This window comes from Grampus griseus (assembly GCF_964374135.1).
Source record: "Grampus griseus genome assembly, chromosome: 14".
NCBI lineage: Eukaryota > Metazoa > Chordata > Mammalia > Artiodactyla > Delphinidae > Grampus > Grampus griseus.
The window spans coordinates 26,545,848-26,563,618 of NC_139008.1; the positions used below are offsets into that span (position 1 = coordinate 26,545,848).

General features: G+C 41.4%; 1 protein-coding gene across 1 annotated transcript in view; it reads right to left on the reverse strand.

Annotated features, from left to right (window-relative positions):
- NDE1 (nudE neurodevelopment protein 1) overlaps positions 1–17,771 on the reverse strand; it is a 35,190-nt gene that overhangs the window by 5,779 nt on the left and 11,640 nt on the right. The window contains exons 4-5 of the mRNA XM_082669752.1: positions 16,069–16,217; positions 374–510 (exon numbers count right to left, since the gene is read on the reverse strand). Coding sequence (XP_082525878.1) covers positions 374–510; positions 16,069–16,217 — 286 coding nt within the window. The remainder of the gene's footprint in view (positions 1–373; positions 511–16,068; positions 16,218–17,771) is intronic.

The following is a 17,771-nucleotide window of genomic DNA, read 5'->3' on the forward strand; positions in this document are numbered from 1 at the left end:
AAGTGCTACCTCCAAAGAGCAAACGCTGATGAGATTCTGGAGGTCCAAGCCACGTGTATCAGCAGCCATCAAGTCACAAAAGAAATGGGCTGGCTAGCAATTCCATCAACAGGCATTTTCTCCCCACAAAACTCCTGTGCTCCTGCTGGGCATAAAGTGGGTGCTGGGCTTAAATACCCACAAAGGGTCTCTACAGGGTTGGACATCGGACAATTCTTAGCACAGGGTGGGGACCAAGGCTCAGCCTGCCCGGTGTGTTCCCTGCCCTCGGAACACAGGTAATGCTGGGTGATGCTGTGGGACAGGACACCCTCAGACCCGGAGAGGGCACAACGGTGGTGAAACACACAGAGCAAAGCCAAGGCCTCCTGACCTCTGGCTTCATCCTTCAGTCGCTGAACAGATTCTAGGAGATTCTCCTTCTCGTCCAGTTCGCTCTCCAGGAAGGCATTTCTTTCAATGGCTTGATTCAAGCGCTGTTCAAAGTCCTCAAGAGACATGATCGTGGCCCTGGGTGAGAGACAAGCAAAGCTGCCCAAGACCGCAGACGGCATATCCGTCTGGCACCTACAGCCCCGGGGAGCAAGAAGGGTCATGCACACATGGTGCAAGTCCCCGCTCTGGCACGTCCTAATCCCACAGAGCTGAGCAGGCCCCTCAACCTTCCTGGACCCAGCTCTTCACCTGCACAGTGGGAACCTCTCAGCTCACGAGATGCACACAGCTGTCCCAGGGGGTTAAATAAGATCATGTCCATAAAGCACTTAGCAACGAGCCAGGACCTAATTAGGACCATAGACAGGCTCCGGTCAGATGCCACGATGTGGCATGTTCCATCTTGTCTCGGAGACTCACGATGCAGTCGGCATTCAGAACATCCCACTAAAACGCACATGCAATGTAATAACACGCATTTAAACAGCTAAGGGAGGCCATCTTCATCCCTCAGTTACCTTAAAAAGTTAAAAAAGTTCACAACGCCCAGCCCCAGCCCAGCTGCCCTAACAACTGCTTCTTTTGGACAGTGTAGATAGCCACTGGAATGCCGTGTTAAAGGCACTGGCAGGGCTCCCTGGTGGCGCAGTGGATAAGAATCTGCCTGCCAATGCAGGGGACACAGGTTCGAGCCCTGGTCTGGGAAGGTCCCACATGCTACGGAGCAACTAAGCCCGCGCGCCTAGAGCCCGTGCTCTGCAACAAGAGAAGCCACTGCAATGAGAAGACCGTGCACTGCAACGAGGAGTAGCCCCCGCTTGCCGCAACTAGAAAAAGCCCACACACAGCAATGAAGACTCAATGCAGCAAAAAAAAAAAAAAAAAAAAAAAAGGGTACTGACAAGTGCTACAATAAGGAAAACTGTTTAACTGTCTGGAAAAGCTACCTTCTCTGGGCCTCAGTTTCCTCACATGCAAAGCAGGGGTAATAACTTCCGCATGGGGTGGGGGGCTGGGGAGTGCAGCAACACACAAAACACACAACAGATGTTTCACACATAAGTGCTCAATAAATGTCAGCAACTTTTCTCACTGATCCCGTGTTTGTCTCCAGAAGAACCTTTAACATCCCCGTAACTGTATCTCATGGTGATCAGAAGCATCTGTTTGGAGTGGAACCCATGAGTTAACACCTTGCTCTAACGTGTAAGACTAGCTAAGTGTCCCTGGGGAACTTAACCTCTCAGGGCCTCTGGGCCTCCAACGTCAAAGTGAGGATCAATCATTCATTTATTCACCACTTTCTACTATGTCAAGATTGAGTCGTATTAGTTCCTACCTCAAAGGGTCTTTAGAGGTAAAGAAGATAAAGTTACCAAAAGTGCCTGATTTAAATATCATCCCTTGGGACTTCCCTGGTGGCACAGTGGTTAAGAATCCACCTGCCAATGCAGGAGACATGGGTTCGAGCCCTGGTCTGGGAAGATCCCACATGCGGCTGGAGCGACTAAGCCCGTGCACCAGAACTAATGAGCTTACGCTCTAGAGCCCACAAGCCACAACTACTGAGCCCGCATGCCACAACTACTGAGTCCAAGGGCTGCAACTACTGAGCCTGCGCTCTAGAGCCCGCAAGCCACAACTACTGAGCCCGTGTGCCGCAGCTACTGAGGCCTGTGTGCCTAGAGTCCGTGTTCCACAACAAGAGAAGCCACTGCAATGAGAAGCCCGTGCACCGCAGCGAAGAGTAGCCCCTGCTCACTGCAAATAGAGAAAGCTCACACGCAGCAACAAAGACCCAACGCAGCCAAAAGTAAATAAATTTAATAAATAAATAAATATCATCCTTTGTTGTTTTTAGAGTACAAGACTGGAACCAGTTAAAGTGACCCTAAGGCTGGCATGTCAAATAACAACAAAAGAAGATGAAACAGCTAGGAATTCATGTAGGAGCAAACATGTAAGACTTCATTGTAGGGCACAGAGGCTTGTCAAAATGCAGACATATGGTATGTATGAGGAGGAAGACCCCAAATCATAAAGAAATCAATTCTCCATAAGTTACCTAATAAGTTTAACACCATCTAATAAAAATATGAACGGGGGCTTCTCTGGTGGGGCAGTGGTTGAGAGTCTGCCTGCCGATGCAGGGGACGCGGGTTTGTGCCCTGGTCTGGGAGGATCCCACGTGCCGCGGAGCGGCTGGGCCCGTGAGCCATGGCCGCTGAGCCTGCGCGTCCGGAGCCTGTACTTGGCAGCGGGAGAGGCCACCACAGTGAGAGGCCCGCGTACCGCAAAAAATAAATAAATAAATAAACGAACAGGTTTTTTACTGGGGGACACAGGCACCAGGGACTGATTTGAAATATGATGTGATAATGAAACAAGAATGGCCAGGAAAGGAATGTTGGCTACAAAAAAGAATGAGATCTCACCATCTGCAACAACATGGATGGACCTAGAGGGTATTATACTAAATGAAATAAGTCATACAGAGAAAGACAAATACCATATATTCCACTTATATGTGGAATCTAAAAAATAAAACAAATGGGGACTTCCCCGGTGGCACAGTGGGTAAGACTCCGTGGTCCCAATGCAAGGGACCCAGGTTCAATCCCTGATCAGGGAACGAGATCCCACATGCATGCTGCAACTAAGGGTTCAGATGCCACAACCAAGGAGCCCGCCTGCCGCAACTAAGACCCGGGGCAACCAACCAAACAAATAAATCTTAAAAAAAAAAAAATTGGCCAAACCAGCATTAAAAAAAACAAAAACAAAACAAATGAACAAATACAACAAAACAGACACAGAGTTACAGATACAGAGAATAAACAGGTAGTTGCCGGAGGGGAGGAGGTTAGGCAGAGAAGAGGAATACGTGAGGAAGACCAAGAGGTACAAACTTCCAGTAGCAAAATAAATGAGTCACAGGTATGAAAAATACAGTGTGGGGAGTACAGTTAATAACTATGTAACATCCTTGTATGGTGACACCTTAGACTTACTGTGGCCATCAGTTTGAAATGTATAGAAATACTGAATGACTATATTGTATAACAGGAACTAACACAGTAGGTCAATTATGCTTCAAAACAAACTCATAAAAAAAGAGATCAACGGGGACCCGGCCTGAGGAGCAGTGGCGGGAGCTTCGAGACTAGGGCAGCACGAAAGCTCAATGGAAATGGCATTGCTTACCCACAAGAGACCTCCCAGCTCCACATAATATCAAACGGCGAAAATCTCCCAGAGATCTCCATCTCAACAACAGCACCCAGCTACACTCAACGACCAGCAAGCTACAGTGCTGGACACCCTATGCCAAACAACTAGCAAGACAGGAACACAACCCCACCCATTAGCAGAGAGGCTGCCTAAAATCATAATAAGTCCACAGACACCCCAAAACACACCACCAGACGTGGACCTGCCCACCAGAGAGACAAGATCCAGCCCCATCCACCAGAACACAAGCACTAGTCCCCTCCACCAGGAAGCCTACACAACCCACTGAACCAACCTTAGCCACTGGGGACAGACACCAAAAACAACGGGAACTATGAACCTGCAGCCTGCAAAAAGGAGACCCCCAAAACAGTAAGATAAGCAAAATGAGAAGACAGAAAAACACACAGCAGATGAAGGAGCAAGATAAAAACCCACCAGACCTAACGAATGAAGAGGAAATAGGCAGTCTACCTGAAAAAGAATTCAGAATAATGATAGTGAAGATGATCCAAAATCTTGGAAATAGATTGGACAAAGTGTAAGAAACATTTAGCAAGGACCTAGAAGAACTAAAGATGAAACAAACAATGATGAACAACACAATAAATGACATTAAAAATACTCTAGATGGGATCAATAGCAGAATAACTGAGGCAGAAGAACGGATAAGTGACCTGGAAGATAAAATAGTGGAAATAACTACTGCAGAGCAGAATAAAGAAAAAAGAATGAAAAGAACTGAGGGCAGTCTCAGAGACCTCTGGGACAACATTAAACGCAACAACATTCGAATTACAGGGGTTCCAGAAGAAGAGAAAAAGAAAGGGACTGAGAAAATATTTGAAGAGATTATAGTTGAAAACTTCCCTAATATGGGAAAGGAAATAGTTAATCAAGTCCAGGAAGCACAGAGAGTCCCATACAGGATAAATCCAAGGAGAAATACGCCAAGACACATATTAATCAAACTGTCAAAAATTAAATACAAAGAAAGCATATTAAAAGCAGCAAAGGAAAAGCAACAAATAACACACAAGGGAATCCCCATAAGGTTAACAGCTGATCCTTCAGCAGAAACTCTGCAAGCCAGAAGGGACTGGCAGGACATATTTAAAGTGATGAAGGAGAAAAACCTGCAACCAAGATTACTCTACCCAGCAAGGATCTCATTCAGATTTGATGGAGAAATTAAAACCTTTACAGACAAGCAAAAGCTGAGAGAGTTCAGCACCACCAAACCAGCTTTACAACAACTGCTAAAGGAACTTCTCTAGGCAAGAAACACAAGAGAAGGAAAAGACCTACAATAACGAACCCAAAACAATTAAGAAAATGGGAATAGGAACATACATATCGATAATTACCTTAAATGTAAATGGACTAAATGCTCCCACCAAAAGACACAGATTGGCTGAATGGATACAAAAACAAGACCCATTTATTTGCTGTCTACAAGAGACCCACTTCAGACCTAGAGACACATACAGACTGAAAGTAAGGGGATGGAAAAAGATATTCCATGCAAATGGAAACCAAAAGAAAGCTGGAGTAGCAATTTTCATATCAGACAAAATAGTCTTTAAAATAAAGACCATTACAAGAGACAAAGAAACACACTACATAATGATCAAGGGATCAATCCAAGAAGAAGATATAACAATTGTAAATATTTATGCACCCAACATAGGAGCACCTCAATACATAAGGCAAATACTAACAGCCATAAAAGGGGAAAGCGACAGTAACACATTCATAGTATGGGACTTTAACACCCCCCACTTTCACCAATGGACAGATCATCCAAAATGAAAATAAATAAGGAAACACAAGCTTTAAATGATACATTAAACAAGATGGACTTAATTGATATTTATAGGACGTTCCATCCAAAAACAACAGAATACACATTTTTCTCAAGTACTCATGGAACATTCTCCAGGATAGATCATATCTTGGGTCACAAATCAAGTCTTGGTAAATTTAAGAAAATTGAAATTGTATCAAGTATCTTTTCTGACCACAACGCTATGAGACTAGATGTCAATTACAGGAAAAAATCTGTAAAAAATACAAACACATGGAGGCTAAACAATACACTACTTAATAATGAAGTGATCACTGAAGAAATCAAAGAGGAAATCAAAAAATACCTAGAAACAAATGACAATGGAGACACGACGACCCAAAACCTATGGGATGCAGCAAAAGCAGTTCTAAGAGGGAAGTTTATAGCAGTACAAGCCCACCTTAAGAAACAGGAAACATCTCGAATAAACAACCTAACCTTGCACCTAAAGCAATTACAGAAAGAAGAACAAAAACACCCCAAAGTTAGCAAAAGGAAAGAAATAATAAAAATCAGATCAGAAATAAATGAAAAGGAAATGAAGGAAATGATAGCAAAGATCAATAAAACTAAAAGCTGGTTCTTTGAGAAGATAAACAAAATCAATAAACCATTAGCCAGACTCATCAAGAAAAAAGGGAGAAGACTCAAATCAATAGAATTAGAAATGAAAAAGGAGAAGTAACAACTGACACTGCAGAAATACAAAAGATCATGAGAGATTACTACAAGCAACTCTATGCCAATAAAATGGACAACCTGGAAGAAATGGACAAATTCTTAGAAATGCACAACCTGCCAAGACTGAATCAGGAAGAAATAGAAAATATGAACAGACCAATCACAAGCACTGAAATTGAAACTGTGATTAAAAATCTGCCAACAAACAAAAGCCCAGGACCAGATGACTTCACAGGTGAATTCTATCAAACATTTAGAGAAGAGCTAACACGTATCCTTCTCAAACTCTTCCAAAATATAGCAGAGGGAGGAACACTCCCAAACTCATTCTATGAGGCCACCATCACCTTGATACCAAAACCAGACAAGGATGTCACAAAGAAAGAAAACTACAGACCGATATCACTGATGAACATAGATGCAAAAATCCTCAACAAAATACTAGCAAACAGAATCCAACAGCACATTAAAAGGATCATACACCATGATCAAGTGGGGTTTATTCCAGGAATGCAAGGATTCTTCAATATACGCAAAACAATCAATGTGATAAACCATATTAACAAATTGAAGGAGAAAAACCATATGATCATCTCAATAGATGCAGAGAAAGCTTTTGACAAAATTCAACACCCATTTATGATAAAAACCCTGCAGAAAGTAGGCATAGAGGGAACTTTCCTCAACATAATAAAGGCCATATATGACAAACCCACAGCCAACATCGTCCTCAATGGTGAAAAACTGAAAGCATTTCCACTAAGATCAGGAACAAGACAAGGTTGCCCACTCTCACCGCTCTTATTCAACACAGTTTTGGAAGTTTTAGCCACAGCAATCAGAGAAGAAAAGGAAATAAAAGGAATCCAAATCGGAGAAGAAGAAGTAAAGCTGTCACTGTTTGCAGATGACATGATACTATACATAGAGAATCCTAAAGATGCTACCAGAAAACTACTAGAGCTAATCAATGAATTCGGTAAAGTTGCAGGATACAAAATTAATGCACAGAAATCTCTGGCATTCCTATACACTAATGATGAAAAATTTGAAAGTGAAATCAAGAAAACACTCCCATTTACCACTGCAACAAAAAGAATAAAATATCTAGGAATAAACCTACCTAAGGAGACAAAAGACCTGTATGCAGAAAATTATAAGACACTGATGAAAGAAATTAAAGATGATACAAATAGATGGAGAGATATACCATGTTCTTGGATTGGAAGAATCAACACTGTGAAAATGACTCTACTACCCAAAGCAATCTACAGATTCAATGCAATCCCTATCAAACTACTACTGGCATTTTTCACAGAACTAGAACAAAAAATTTCACAATTTGTATGGAAACACAAAAGACTCCGAATAGCCAAAGCAATCTTGAGAACGAAAAACGGAGCTGGAGGAATCGGGCTCCCTGACTTCAGACTATACTACAAAGCTACAGTAATCAAGACAGTATGGTACTGGCACAAAAACAGAAACATAGATCAATGGAACAGGATAGAAAGTCCAGAGCTAAACCCACGCACATATGGTCATCTTACCTTTGATAAAGGAGGCAGGAATATACAGTGGAGAAAGGACAGCCTCTTCAATAAGTGGCGGTGGGAAAACTGGACAGGTACATGTAAAAGTATGAGATTAGATCACTCCCTAACACCATACACAAAAGTAAGCTCAAAATGGATTAAAGACCTAAATGTAAGGCCAGAAACTATCAAACTCTTAGAGGAAAACATAGGCAGAACACTCTATGACATAAATCACAGCAAGATCCTTTTTGACCCACCTCGTAGAGAAATGGAAATAAAAACAAAAATAAACAAACGGGACCTAATGAAACTTCAAAGCTTTTGCACAGCAAAGGAAACCATAAACAAGACCAAAAGACAACCCTTAGAATGGGAGAAAATATTTGCAAATGAAGCAACTGACAAAGGATTAATTTCCAAAATTTACAAGCAGCTCATGCAGCTCAATAACAAAAAACAAACAACCCAATCCAAAAATGGGCAGAAGACCTAAATAGACATTTCTCCAAAGAAGATATACAGACTGCCAACAAACACATGAAAGAATGCTCAACATCATTAATCATTAGAGAAATGCAAATCAAGACTACAATGAGATATCATCTCACACCAGTCAGAATGGCCATCATCAAAAAAAAGCACTGCTGGTGGGAATGTGAATTGGTACAGCCACTATGGAGAACAGTATGGAGGTTCCTTAAAAAACTACAAATAGAACTACCATATGACCCAGCAATCCCACTACTGGGCATATACCCTGAGAAAACCGTAATTCAAAAAGAGTCATGTACCAAAATGTTCATTGCAGCTCTATTTACAATAGCCCGGAGGTGGAAACAACCTAAGTGCCCATCTTCGGATGAATGGATAAAGATGTGGCACATATATACAATGGAATATTACTCAGCCATAAAAAGAAACGAAATTGAGCTATTTGTAATGAGGTGGATAGACCTAGAGTCTGTCATACAGAGTGAAGTAAGTCAGAAAGAGAAAGACAAATACCATATGCTAACACATATATATGGAATTTAAGGGAAAAAATGTCATGAAGAACCTAGGGGTAAGACAGGAATAAAGCCACAGACCTACTAGAGAACGGACTTGAGGATATGGGGAGGGGGAAGGGTGAGCTGTGACAAAGCGAGCGAGAGGCATGGACATATATACACTACTAAACATAAGGTAGATAGCTAGTGGGAAGCAGCCGCATAGCACAGGGAGATCAGCTCGGTGCTTTGTGACCGCCTGGAGGGGTGGGATGGGGAGCGTGGGAGGGAGGGAGACGCAAGAGGGAGGAAATATGGGAACATATGCATATGTATAACTGATTCACTTTGTTATAAAGCAGAAACTAACACACCATTGTAAAGCAATTATACCCCAATAAAGATGTTAAAAAAAAAAAGAGATCAGATTTGTGGTTACAGACGCGGGGGGATAGGAGGAAGGGGAACTGGATGAAGATGGTCAAAAGGTACAAACTTCTAGCTAAAAGATAAACAAGTACTAGGGATGCAATGCACAACATGATAATTATAATGAACACTGCTCTATGTTATGTATGAAAGTTGCTAAGAGAGTAAATCCTAAGAGTTCTCATCACAAGGAAAACAGTTTTTTCTAGTTTTTAATATTGTATCTACGTGAGGTGATGGACGTTCACTAAACTTATTGTAATAATCAGTTTATGATGCATATAAGTCAAATCATTGTGCTGTTCACTTAAACGTATACAGTACTATACGTCAATTATATCTCAATAAAACTGGAAGAAAAAATTGGCCAGAACTCTGAAAAAGAAGAGGACAGGGGCACTAGCTCCCCTAGATACAAAGAACATGCTCTTTAAAGCCTCAGTAATGAACAGTGTGCTGCAGAGTGAAACAGTTATAAGACCAGACAGACCAAGGAGAGCCAAAAGTCCAGAAATAGATCCAAATACATATGAGAATTTAATTTATGATAAAGGTGGCATCACGAATCATTGATGAAAAGATGGTTGGTTCAGTTCTAGGTCTGGGGACTACCAGGTAGCCACCTGGAAAAAATCAATGTTGGATCCACACCTCATGCTACACCCAAAGATGAATTCCAACTAGATCAAAAATTTAAACTCAGTATTTGGTCAAAATCTACTACTGGCTTCTGGAATGCCAGAGAACCAACTTCAGCAGCATTTCTGGCATTCCTGAACCTGTGTGGATGAACGACACCCTCCCCCCCACACTGTATACAATCAGGCAGAGTCAGTAATACCAGCAGGGCACAGCACAGAGACTTATTGTTACTATGTGACTATTTGCTTTCAAATAAAGGTAAGCATCCTAGTTGTCCCCTGAGTGGAAAAAGCTTTATGTCCTTTATATGGTGAAATTCTGCCAACTGATGTATTTGCATATTTATTATCATAAGAGTAAAATGCTGCAATACATAAAAACTGTGAAAGCTGTTAATCTCATGGACAGTTATGAGGACCTGAAAATAGTTAAGCAGGAAAAGAGATTTTCAGTAAACATGAATATTAAGAGATACATCTGTTAGATAACTAAGAACATATCCTTTTTGAGCCAATAAATACTTAAAAGTCTATGTATCACCTCACACCCATCAGAATGGCCTCCATCCCAAGAACAGAAAATAACAAGTGATGGTGAGGATGTGGTGGGAATGTAAAATGGTGTGTCATTATGAAAACTGTATGGAGGTTCTGTAAAAAATTAAAAGTAGAATTACTGTATGACCCAGCAGTCCCACTTCTGGGTACATATCCAAAAGAACTGAAAGCAGGATCTCAAAGAGGTATCCGTACACCCTTGTTCACTGCAGCATTATTCACAAGAGCCAACAGGTGGAAGCAACCCAAGTGTCCACTGACAGATAAATGGATAAAGAAAATGCAGTACATACATGCAAAAAAATATTATGCAGCCTTAAAAAAGGGAAATCCTGTCACATGCTACAACATGGACGAATCTCAAGGACATTATGCTAAGAGAAGAAGCCAGTCACAAAAGGACACATCCTATTTGATTCCATTCATATGGAGTTTCTAATGTAGTCAAAATCATAGAAACAGAAAGTAGAAAAGTGATTATCAAGGGCTGAAGGGAACAGGGAGCGGAATGAATGTTTAGTGGGTATAGAGTTTCAATGTTGCAAAATGAAAAGTTCTGAAGAGCTGTTGGCCAATAATGTGAATACATATAATACTACTGAACTGCACACTTAAAAATGGTTAAGGTGTAAATTTGATGTCAAATTTTTTACCACAAAAAATTAAAAATAAAGTCTATGTAGGGAATTCCCTGGCAGTCCACTGTTTAGGACTCTGTGCTTCCACCGCAGGGGCCTGGATTCGATCCCTGGTTGGTGAACTAGGATCACACAAGCCATGTGGCAGAGACAAAAAAAAAAGTGTCTATGTAATAACACATAGACACTTTTTTTTTTTTTTTTTTTTTTGCGGTACGCGGGCCTGTCACTGTTATGGCCCCTCCCGTTACGGAGCACAGCCTCCGGACGCGCAGGCTCAGCGGCCATGGCTCACAGGCCTAGCCGCTCCGCGGCATGTGGGATCTTCCCAGACCGGGGCACGAACCTGCGTCCCCTGCATCGGCAGGCGGACTCTCAACCGCTGCGCCACCAGGGAAGCCCACATAGACACTTTTTTAAAAATTAGATTAAATCAATTTTAATCTTCGTTGAACTTTTTGGCATCTTGGCATTCACATATTAAACAAAATACCCTTTAAGGAATATATTTACTTTTTAGTTAATTCAGTTAGGCCTGGAGTCTTTCAAGTTTATCCTTTCACAAGGTCATCTCAGTTAAAAGTGAGTCATTTGGTTTTACGGATGTACAGTTGGAGAGACCAAAATAAGCAAATAGCTGATGGTGCTGAGAAATTACCATTCTTGCTGGAGACTGTCAAATTTTCCATATATAACTATTAAAATTTTATAATGAAATTGTAAATTGTAATGTTTTAAAGTTTTCTTTTAACATAACTTCAGTATTCCAGAACTTTATTTGTTCTATAATGATGATCTGGGTCTCTATCACATCTGATTTTAATATTCAACTATTCAGCATCTGGCTAAAATGTGAATCCAATGCATCTTCAGGAGAGAGAAAGAAAGAAAGGAAACATAAAAATACAAGAAGAAAACATAGGCTAATTGCTTTATAAACGTGGGACTGCAGATAAATTTGCCTACACAGAAATCCAAATAACTTTCAATAGTAACATATGCAATAGACAAAGATGGAAGACAAATGACAAACTCGTAACATTTTCAATTCGTATCATAAACAAATATATAAACATCTCCTAGAAACTGATGAGAAAAAACAACCAGCAATCCAGTATGAAAACAGGCAAGAAGACAGAGTTCACAGAAAAAGAAATAAAACAGTTATTAAATATATGAAAAGGAACTCAAGATCACTCATACTTCAGAAATGTACCTATTTGTCACCTATTAGATTGGCAGAAATCCAAAGTCTAAAAAACACTGTTTAGTGAAGCTATTTGGAAAATGGAGACTTACTCACATAGGTGCTGGGAATGGAAATTGGTATAAGTGTAGAGAACAACTGGGCAAAAACTATCAAAACACATATGCATACATCCTTTGACCCAAGAATTCCACTTCTGGGAATTTATTCTACAGATACACATCTATGCAAGCAATGCATATCATTCACTACAGCAACCCGTATCACTGCAAAAGAAAGGAAATGCAGCAAATATCCAGCCGTGGGGGGGATGATAAATAATTATGTATCATACAATACCAACCATACAATAAAATATTATGCACTTGGAAAAAACCAACAACAAAGAATCCTCTGTGTCCTACTACAGAATGACCTCCAAAACCTATTACGTGACAAAGCAAGATGTACAATAGTACATACATTCTGTATACAGAATGCTCTTTTGTGGGGAAAAAAACGGGGCGGGGGAAATAATACAAATTTCTATTTGAATTTGAATTTTAAAACTCTACCCCTTTGTATATTATTTTTGAATCACATGAATGTACTATCTCTTTGTGATAGACTGCATTATTGGTCCCAATTCTTCATCCTCCCTGTAGCCACACCCTTGCTTTGGCCTCATTGTGGGTGGAATGTACCTTCCCACCCCTTGACAGGGCTTGGCCGTGTGACTTGCTTTCATCAATGATATATGGGTAGAAATGATCGTAAGCCAGTGGCTTGCCAAAAATCAGAAAATACTACAAAGCCACAGGAACCAAGTCATTATGGTGTTGGTAGTAATTCACAAATTGCACGTTAGACAAAAAAGAAAGAAGAATCCTGAATTAGATTCCAGAATATACAGTCAGTCCTCCATATCTGTAGGTTGCATATCCTTGGACTCAACCAACTACAAATCAAAATTATTCAGGAAAAAAAAATCCAGAAAGTTCCAAAAAGCAAAACTTGAATTTACCACTCACTGGCAACTATTTATACAGATTTTAGATTGTATTAGGTATTATAATTAGACATAATTTAAAGTGTATGGGAAGATGCACATAGGTTATATGCAAATGCTACACCATTTCATACAAGAGATTTGAGCATCCACAAATTTTAGTACCCTCAAGGGTCCTGGAACCAATCCCCCATGGATACCAAGGAACAACTGTATGGCAGGTTAACAAATGACAGAGATGCGTTCAATTCAGTGGAAAAAAGATGGAGTGTTTAACACGTAGTACTGGCACAAGTGGCTATCTACCTAATGAAAATAAAATGGGACACATATACTAGGTACAAAAATAAATTCCAGGTAGATTAAAAGCATAAGTTAAAACAATTAATAAAAAAATCTTGCAAAAAAATTAAGAGAATACACGCATAATCAAACGATCAAGGAGATGTCCCTAGTGAAGTCTGGAAACCTAGAAGCTATAAAAGACATAATTGAAAAAAAAAAAGACATAATTGATGACCCCAAAATGAAAAATATTTGTATGAAAATTGATACCACAAAGTCAACAGACAAAAGATTATTTGTAAAAAATATTTTTCAATGTGGGACAAAAGATGAGCAGCAAAAATACACAAAGAACTCTTACAAACTGATTTAAAAAAAAAAAGGAGGTCCCACTTCTGGTAATAATAAGGTAGCTTGTATCAGACCAAACATCCTATAGATTACAACTACAAACTCTGGGTGAAACGAGAAAAACAATGATCTGAAGGCACTGGCAAAAACTGGAAGGGAGACAACAGTTGGAAGAGAGACACCACTTGGAAGAAGGAACAGCAGTGGCTGAATTCTGCATCTTATAAGCTTTGTGTCTATAGCTCCAGTGATAAAAAAAAAAAAATCCACCACCTTGGCGGAATGCCAAATTCTGCATATATAACTCTTCCTACACCTCTGGCTGACCCCCGAACCATGCATGTGCATGGCAGACTTGAAGCAGCCTCGTTAAAAGCGTCAAACGGATTTCACCTACTACCCATCAAAGGGAGACAGAGTTTGGAGTTTGAGTTCAGCCTACTTAACAAACAAATTAGAAACATAACAGAATCCATAGTTTCTGCAACACATCATTCATAATGTCCAGAATATAATCCAAAATTACTAGACATGTGAAAAGCAAGAAAATGTGACCCAAACTCAGTAGAAAAGGCAATCACTGGAACATCTAACATCTGAGATAACCCAGATGTTAGAATTAGCAGAAAAGGATCTTAAAGAAAGTTGTTATAACTATCTCAAGGATGCAAACAAAGAAATATCTGTAGAGGACTAGGAAATTCTAGATCTTAAATATCTAAAATAAAACATTATTGGAACTGGCTTAACAGCAGATTGGAGGAGGGAAGAAAGAGTCAGTGAACTTGAAACCAGATCAATAGAAATGATCTAATTTGAGGAACCAAGACAAACAAAATTAGGAAAAGATATGAACAGAGCCTAAGAGACCTGTGTGACAATATCAAAAGGACATGGGACACAACGTGTGTAGTTGGTGCCCCAGAAGGGCAGGAAAGAAAGAACAGCGCAGCAAAAATCTTTGAGGAAATAATGACCAAAGTTAAATTTGGCAAAAGACAAATTTACAGACCAAAGTGCCCAGCAAACCCCTAACAGGATAAATACATACAAAATCTAGGCACATCACAAACTGCTAAAAACCAAAAATAAAGAGAAATTCTGAGAGCAGCCAGAGAAAAACACCATATTATATACAGGGGAGTGACTATTCAAATGACCACTAACTTCTGACCTCCAGCAAGGAGACCAGAAGACAGCAGAACATCTTTAACGTGCTGAAAGAAAAAAAAACACCTGTCAACCTGGAATTCCACATCCAGTGGAAATATCCTTTAAGAATGAAGGCAAAAGAAAGACATTTTCAGATAAACTAAAGCGAGAAGAATTCACCATCAGCAGACCTGCACCACAAGAAACCCTAAGGGAAGTTCTTCAAGCTGAAGGGAAATGATAACCAGAGGGAAACTTCAAGAAGGAATGAACCAGAAACTGTAAATCTGTGGGTAAATATAAAAGGCTATCTTACTCTCTTACCTTCTCGCATTACGGCTATCACATAAAGTTCAAGGATGGTAAGTGAAACTCTAAGGTTGCAAGGCCGTTGTATTTGGTACATTATTAATGAAGTAGACTGAAAAGTTGAGTGTGTGTATTGGGGTCCCTAAAGCAACCGCAAAAAAGAATGCAAGGAGCTGTGGGTGCAGTGCCAAGGGCCCGTGTCTCAACAGGAGTGTGGGGCATGTGCACAATTGTCCACACTGATGAAACTGTATACTTCTTAAGATCTGTGTGTATCGCTGTATGTAATTTATATCTAAATCTTTAAAAATAAAGTTTTCTTAAGAAAAATAATAAGTGCCTGGCTCAGAGTAGATATTCAATAACTTATTTATTATTGTTAGTATTCTGCTAAACTTCAGAACATCAGTTTAAGAAATACTGTCCTATCTTAGGGCCTATTTACTGAGCACATGCTTGTCCTTCTGCCTGGAATGTTCTCACCCCACACTCCTCCCCTAGGAAGAGTGAAAATGCCTAGGCATCCCTCAGTCTTAGCCTAAATGGCATTTCCTTTGGGAAGCCTTGCCTAATATTCTCCCAGCAATGGACAAATTAATATAATCAATTACATGCTCCCACAGCACCCTGGACTTGCAGCACTTGCTGCCTGTTGCCCATTTCCTATGAGGCTGTAGGACCCACAAGGGCACTGGCTCTGCTCAGTGCTGAATTCTCTACCCTCAGCACGGTGCCTGGTACCCAGAGACAAAAGGCTCCCAAACCTCTTTTCTCCTTCCCAACGTACCGTTTGGCTCTTTCCAGGTCATCATTGGCTTGCTCCAGCTCTCTGATGTATTTCTGAAGTTGATCTTTAATGGCTTTTGTCTGGGCAAGGTCATCCTCTAAGGCTGAGATCTGCCGGTAGCCTTCAGAATGCTGCGTTTCAAACTTCTCCTGAAGGACAGAATCAACACTGAGTGAATGATTTAAGACTCCCGACGAGGATGTTTATCTCCCTTCCCTGTCATCTCCTTAGGACATTGAAGGTTAATCCTGGGACATAACCCTCTCCGTTGCAGTGAATGTGTGTTGTCCCTAGCTGCTGAGCAGCCATTCCTCCCCCTCTGCACAGCCCACCGGCACGCCAATTTCTTTATAATTAATTTATTTTTATTATTTATTTATTTATTTTTGGCTGTTGGGTCTTCGTTGCTGTGTGTGGGCTTTCTCTAGTTGCGGCGAGCAGGGGCTACTCTTCGTTGCAGTGCGCGGGCTTCAGTAGTTGTGGCTCGCGGGCTCTAGAGTGCAGGCTCAGTAGTTGTGGCTCACAGGCTTAGTTGCTCCACAGCATGTGGGATTCTTCCCGGACCAGGGCTCGAACTCATGTCCCCTGCACCGGCAGGCGGATTCTTAACCACTGCACCACCAGGGAAGTCCCACGCCAATTTCTTTAGGGGATTTCTCTCTCTCTTATTCTAGGATCTTTGTGGGACCAGCCTTCCCATCACACTCACTCAGGAAGCCAGAGGACAAGCCTAAGCTCAGTCAGGAGAACCTTCTGTCCACAGACATGGACTCTTAAGCAAATGAGGGATGATGGGGGGAACAGGGGGCCATCAAGCTGTCAAGTCCCGAGTGCTTCCTGAGCATCTTATACCCTGCCCCCTCCCACACTGGTCCCTGCAGCCTCTGGTATCAAGCAGCCCCCAACTATCTTCAAAGCAATCATTTTGTGCAAGGTGTCCACAGCCACAGAAAGCCTCATAAACCTCTCCGAGCCTGATCCACAAGGGCAATACCGATGCACTTCACATGATATCCCTGGATTACAGACAGAATAGCAGGAATCACAATGACTTCGTTGCCTGTGCCTCACAGTCAGATCAGGACATCATGGACTCAGTTTGACAACTGTTCTGACTTTGTGACCCAGGACACTCTCCCTGTGGCGTGGGGGAGTTAGGAACTTCTGGGCCTCTGAGGAGGAAGAGAGAGAAGGGAGGGAGGGAAAGGGAGGCAGGAGGGAAGGGAAGAAGGAAAAAAACAAAACTGTTGTTTTTACCAAAAGAAGTTTAGTGTGATCTAGCTGGTGCTTTCCAAGGCAAGGCACAGCCCAGATGACGCCTCAACAACCTGCTGCTGCCCAGCTATGGCAGCTAACATTTGCTGCAGGTCTACTGTGCGCCAGCCTCTGGGCTCAGGACGCTGTTTTTGTTGCCTCATTTAACGCCATTTCAGAGACATGGGAACTGAGGCTCAGTCACTTCGTCAGCCCAAAGTCAACTGGAAGCACGTGACCGGGCCAAGATCCATCCCGGCCACCTGGGCTTGCGCTCTTAGAACTACTACGCTAAACTGACCTCAACCACTTCCATCCAGGTCACACGGGAACTGATCACATGTGTGCGCGCGCGCACACACACACACACACACACACACACACACACACACTCACTCACTCACTCACTCCGGCTCTGGCTCCTCTCTCTAATTACTTTCCATCATCAA